Source organism: Ictidomys tridecemlineatus, chromosome 11 (genome assembly GCF_052094955.1).
Source record: "Ictidomys tridecemlineatus isolate mIctTri1 chromosome 11, mIctTri1.hap1, whole genome shotgun sequence".
In the NCBI taxonomy this organism is placed as follows: Eukaryota; Metazoa; Chordata; class Mammalia; order Rodentia; family Sciuridae; genus Ictidomys; species Ictidomys tridecemlineatus.
Window position 1 is genome coordinate 128820470 of NC_135487.1, and position 6098 is coordinate 128826567.

At 54.8% G+C, this 6098-nt stretch overlaps 1 protein-coding gene across 1 annotated transcript; it reads right to left on the minus strand.

Annotated features, from left to right (window-relative positions):
• Nucleotides 1-1487: 1487 nt before the first annotated feature.
• Nucleotides 1488-3412, minus strand: Loricrin (loricrin cornified envelope precursor protein). Its single transcript, XM_078027535.1, has one exon. It carries the CDS (start codon nt 3047-3049, stop codon nt 1721-1723), a length of 1329 nt encoding a protein of 442 aa, XP_077883661.1. The 5' UTR covers nt 3050-3412; the 3' UTR covers nt 1488-1720.
• Nucleotides 3413-6098: the final 2686 nt, after the last annotated feature.

Here is a 6098-nt window from a genome sequence, read left to right on the forward strand (position 1 = left end):
CATGTGAACTCCTTCCAGGGTGGAAGTCTAGACATTTTTTCCATGTGGTATTGGTTGAAGTAGGGTGGGTATTGTCAAAAAGGGATGACTTGATTTGCTAAGTCGTCCCTTTCCTGATTCTTTGGATAAATAAAGTTTTTTTTTAAGGGATTATTTTTGTTTACATCTGTCAACACTTTTTGGTTGTAGAATTCTGAGTGCCCAATCTAGTATACCTAGTGGGGAAAAAGAAAACTCAGGGAATCACGAACTTATCTGGGTCAGTTCCTTAGTTCTGAGGACTTTAGTTACTCTGCCTTCTTCTTTCCTCCTTTCTAGGCTTTTTAATTTTTGTTTTATATGCTATGTCCAGAGATTTTTGTCTCTAATGAACAGAAACAGTAGGGAGAAATATGTCTACCCCACCATGTCTATTTCATGTGTTTAAAAATAACATAAAACAATACACAAGGTGTTCTACTATATTGTTAAGGCTGCTACCTGTTCTGATTTGTGTTACTGATGTAAAAATGATGAAGGTGGTGGTGACTCTATATGAAGAATTGGAGGAGAATTTGTCTTTTTTTTTTTTTCCTAGTAGTGACTAGGTGGGAAAGTGATTTTGATTTTTTGATGAAGTAGTTTTGCTCTGGGTACATTTTGCTTTAAGTAAATGCGTAAAATCAGAATACAAAACAGAAGCTGGCTAGGTGGATGATCTGCCCCTTGTCTGAAGACTAGGCAATTGACACATCCCTTGGAACCATTGTGGCTTCCTCCTTGTTAACTGGGAAGATTCATGAGTTTTTCCCGAGACCTCCTGGTACTGATGTTTAACATCTCACACATTTATGCTGTATCTTCCCAAGCTGGGTGAAAACCCTTCAAGAGGGCAGACAATAGCTTCCCTACTTCCTTCTGTTCCTACAGGTGCCTAGGAGAGTGCTTTTCACACTGCAGAGGATCTTGAATATCTCATAGGCTGTCCTTTCTCCTGTGAGTCTGGGCAGCTGGGTGCCTAGGTGCAGTCACCCTATTATCAGACCTTGCTGAGTAAGATTCAGACTATGAAACAGGGGTCTTTCCAGGGCGCCTGTCTACAAACAAAACAAAATAAAACAAAGCAAAACAAACCATCCAACCAACCAACCAAACAAAAATCTAGATGAGGAGACTCATGGTGGCTACCCAACTCACTGTGTGTGTGTGTGTGTGTGTGTGTGTGTGTGTGTGTGTGTGGTGGTGATGGTGGTAGTTAGTGAAAGTCACTTTCCAGAATTTTTGAGTTTTGGGATCACTGCATGATGGTAAGCCACAAGCCAGATTTTCACATTTTTGCTCATTGTTTACTAGCCATGCCTCCCCTGCGGACTCCCTCTATCCCCCCCACTCTCTCCGCAATAGAATATTCGTTGAATGAACGTAAGTGTGGATGGATGCATGGAAGAATGAAGAACAGGACAAAAAGGGTGAATTCGGAAGCTACAAAGACTGCTGAGACCCAGAGATTCTCATGAATTGCACCTTTATTGGTGAAGGAGGCACTGGAGTTGGGAGGTAGTCATACAGAAACCAAGAAGAAGAAAAGCTGCAGAATGAGAGGCAGCCTGAGAACCGCTCGGCTTCTTCCGTGGTGGTTAAGACGGGAAGGCTGGGGAAGGCGGCAACGTCATGAGATCGCTAAGCCCGCTGGCGCCCCGGAGAACACCTCCAGCTCCTTCTCCGCGGCAGCCCGGGGGCCTTATTTGCACGGCCAGGAAGGCGCCTGCTTCTGCTGGGTCTGGTGGCAGATAGGGACGCCCTTGCCGCCCCCAGAGCCACCCCCGGAGGAGCCACCGCCGCAGCTGGAGCCGCCGCCGCCTCCGGAGGAACCACCGCCGCAGCCGCCTCCGGAGGAACCACCGCCGCAGCCGCCGCCGCCGCCGCTGGAGAAGCAGCCGCCGCCGCCCCCGGAGGAGCCGCCACCGCAGCTGGAGCCGCCGCCGCCCCCGGAGGAGCCGCCGCAGCCGCCGCCGTGGCTGTGCTGCGGGGCGCACGAGACCTGGGTGGTCTGCTGCGAGTAGTAGCCGCCGCCGCCGCCGCCGGAGGAACCCCCGCCGCAGCCGCCGCCGCCGCCGCCGCCGGAGGAGCCCCCGCCGCAGCCGGAGCCGCCGCTGGAGCCGCCGCCGCACCCGGAGCCGCCGCTGGAGCCGCCGCCGTAGCTCTGGCACTGGTAGTACTGGCCGGAGCCGCCGCCCCCGGAGGAGCCGCCGCCGCAGCCGCCGCCGCCGCCGGAGGAGCCGCCGCCGCAGCCGGAGCCGCCGCCGCCGGAGCCGCCGCCGCAGCCGGAGCCGCCGCTGGAGCCGCCGCCGTAGCTCTGGCACTGGTAGTACTGGCCTCCGCCGCCGCCCCCGGAGGAGCCGCCGCCGCAGCCGGAGCCGCCGCCGCCGCCGCCGCCCGAGTAGCAGCCGCCGCCGGAGGAGCCGCCGCCGCAGCTAGAGCCGCCGCCGCCGCCGCTGGAGTAGCAGCCGCCGCCGCCCCCGGAGGAGCCTCCGCCCCCGGAGTACTTGATGCCTCCTCCCGAGCCGCCGCCGCAGCCTCCAGAGCTACCGCCGCCGCCGCAGCTGGAGCCGCCGCCGCCCCCGGAGGAGCCGCCGCCGCAGCCGGAGCCGCCGCCGCCGCCGCCGCCGTAGTACTTGATCCCTCCTCCGGAGCCTCCGCTGCCGCCGCCGCCGCAGCTGGAGCCGCCCCCAGAGCCACCGCCACCGCAGCTGGAGCCGCCGCCGCCCCCGGAGTAGCCGCCGCCGCCGCAGCTGGAGCCGCCGCCGCCGCCGCCGTAGTACTTGATCCCTCCTCCGGAGCCTCCGCTGCCGCCGCCTCCGCAACTGGAGCCGCCCCCAGAGCCACCGCCACCGCAGCTGGAGCCGCCGCCGCCGCCGCCGCCCCCGCCGCAGCTGGAGCCGCCGCCGCCGCCGCTATAGTAGCCGCAGCCACCGCTGCCACCGCCGCCTCCGCCGCCGCCGCCGCCGCCAGAGATCTTCACGCAACCCGCTGGGGGGAAGGGGGTGGGCTGCTTTTTCTGGTGGGACATCTTGTCTAAGGAGGAAGGGGACCCTGGAAAGAGAAAAGAGCATCACTGGACCAGCGGCAGTAGGAGGCAGCACAGAAGGCAGCTGCACCGCGACAACACCCCGGAGGCTCCTGGTGCCTCCCTTGGGCCGCTCTGTTCAGGTGCCAGGACTCCAGGATCGCTGCTTTTGGAGAAGGTTCCATCCAGCAGAAGGCCCTTTTGCCCAGTTTTGAAGCCCAGCTAGTGTGCCTGCCCTCTCTCCCAGCTCTTCCGATCTCTGTTGTGAATTGCGGCAGATCACCCCCTCCTGCTTCTCATCTTCTGTAACAGGAGGTGTTGGAACACTTTGACACCTGGGTCGCTTCCCATTCAACACAGGTTTTCTGAGTTAAAGAAGAAAACTACCCCAGATCTCTACCTAGGATGGGGGAGGTGTGTCGGGATGTCACAGGCCCGGTTTGCATTTCATTCTCTGCAGAAGCCCATAGTTGAAACTCTTGCTCTGTCCCAGTGAGGGAGGCTGTGATTGAAGGACTAGTTACTAGAAAAGGCTCTGCTGTGTCTGGAAACAGGGGAAAGGACCCTCATGGTCCTAGGGACCAGCATCTTGCATATATTGGACATATCTTTTAAGAGATGCTAAGTCCAAATTTGGTAGAGGGAACTGTAAATTGCAGGAATTTGTATCCACAGCATCTCATAAGCCATTACCCTCTCAGACCATCTGAGGTTGATGATCTGAGAGGGTAATGGCTTATCCATCCAAATCCTCTTTGAAACAGGATTTGGATTTTTGTGGCTCCTAAAACCTCTCTCCTCTGAAGCATTCCTTGCACCATTCTGTGCTCAGCCTCTCTTCCCGACGGATTCATGAAGTTCATCCAACCCCTGCACAGGCTGCCTTGTTCAGCCACTGCAGAATACGTCCCCCAGTGTGTCTGGTACTGCCCCTGCCCCTATGGGAATGCCAGAGAGGCCCAAGGTAGTCGGGTCTTGGTGGAGGTTACAGTCTGGCCAGAGGACCGGAAACACTATCTTCAACTCGGTCCTCCATCCCTTTCCTGAATCCCTTCTCCTTGTGAATGCAGCAATAAAGGTCCTGTAGCTCCCAGAGAGAGAGAGAGAGAGAGAGAGAGAGAGGCCCTGCTCACCAACACATGTAGGCCTGAGCAGGCCAGCTGGAACGGGGAGGAAGCCAGGAGAACCCACACTTACCTGAAGCACCAGGAAGGGTGAGTGAGGAGAGGAGATGCTGATGTGGGGAGCACTGGAGCTCCTGGGGTTTTATACTCTGCCTTCTCTGACTCACTTATTGATTGGTTCAGCATCTTATGTTTGTCCTCCCTTACGTGACCGGTAGCTATGGGCCCCACCTCCCTGCGATTGCAGGCGCAGGGTGACCCATTCGTGAAGATTTTTGGCATTCTTGAGATAGTCAGCTTAGTGTATGACTGGCCCCTTCTCTGATGCAACTGTCAGGGACAGGCTGGTCAGTGGGGATGGCCAGCCAGAGTGGATGGCAGACATTGTTTCCTAAACCCCTGGCTTGGAGCACGTGCCGTAACCAGAGGGCTGCTGTGCTTGAGGAATAGGTCCAAGGCACAAGTCTTGAGGTGGCCTAAGAGAGGCAAACTGGAGGTCTCAGTCCTTGGTTCAAGGGGTAGGACTTCAAATTCCCGTTTGGTTTCCGGTCTTGTTGCTCTGGGAACTCTAGCACTTTTGAATCTGCCCCTTTCTGCCAAAATTTCTTTTTTTTTTTTTAAAAAAAATATGCTTTAAAAATATATTTATTCTTCAATTCTAGGTGGGAACAATATCTTTATTTTTATGTGGTGCTGAGGATCGAACCCAGTGCCCCACACATGCTAGGCGAGCGCTCTACCTCTGAGCCACAACCCCAGCCCTTGCCAAAATTTCTATCCTGGGGTCTCATGAGTGCTTTGCTGGGGGTGTTTCTGTCTTGCCTACTGGACTGTGAGGGGGCATGGGCTCCCAGCTCCCCAGCCTGGATGGCTCACCAGGGACAGTGCTGTAACTAACGTGATGCAGGGGGCTACTTTGAATTGTCTGTGGAGACAGCTGGTGTTTGAGAGGGTTGATCATCAATACCGACTTTCCTTGCAGAGGCACAGACTAAAGAGATGGACCATGCCGTTCTTTCTACCATGGCCCTTTGTCTCTGGTGTTCTGTCATAAGGTATGTGACATTGACCTCAGTCAGAGGGGCAGCTGTGGAATGGAATGAACTTGAGATTGGGTGACCTGGTTTGGGTGCTCCTTTTGCTGCCTGCCACCTGTGTCACCTTGAGCAAAGTCATAGCACTTTATGCAGTTCCTGCATAGAGGAGACACTCAGCAGGTATTTGTTGAATGATCATTATCTTGTCTCCCAAGTAGGAATATCTATTTTGCAGTCATATGAAAGAGGGAATAGTAGTGCACCGCGTAGAAGGTGATGCTCTCTTTTTGTTGTTTTCTGATATAACAGCACATCCTTACTTTCAACTTGGCCTGCCCTTGGACTCTGGCCTGGAAAGAGTCCCTGGGTGGCTTGTGAGGCAAGCTCAACTCTTCTGTTCCTAGGAGATTGACTCAAAACTTTCCTATTGACCCTGGACCGGCAGCATCCGCTCTGCGAACAAGGAAAAGCAGGCCCCCTTTCTTTCATCACTGGAACTCAATTGCTGTTGTTGAGGATACCACACTTGAACTTTGTTCTGCCTAGCCATGTGTTGAAATCGTAGCTTCAATCAGAATTGGTTGTTAATTATGGTGGAGTTTTAATGATCCAAATGATCCTGATTAGAGTGTGGCCTTCAGAAACTTGCGGCACTAGTTTCAGTTTGGACAGCATGAACCCAGGTGACCCAGGAGAACCTGGGTGTTTCTCTCCTTAGAGAATAACCAGGAGGGAGAACCAGGCTCTGTGGGAGATGGCACACTTCTCCCCGTGAAGCTGAGGTGCCATGGAGATTTTGCAGGGAAACGGTACCTCACTTGTGATTACCGTAGGTATAAAAAGGAACCATTTTGCTTAGTGGGGCTGTGAGGGAGAGGAGGAGCACGTTTG

Coding starts and splice junctions, on each gene's coding strand:
- Loricrin (XM_078027535.1), bottom strand. CDS start 3,049: ATGTCCCACCAGAAAAAGCAGCCCACCCCCTTCCCCCCAGCGGGTTGC.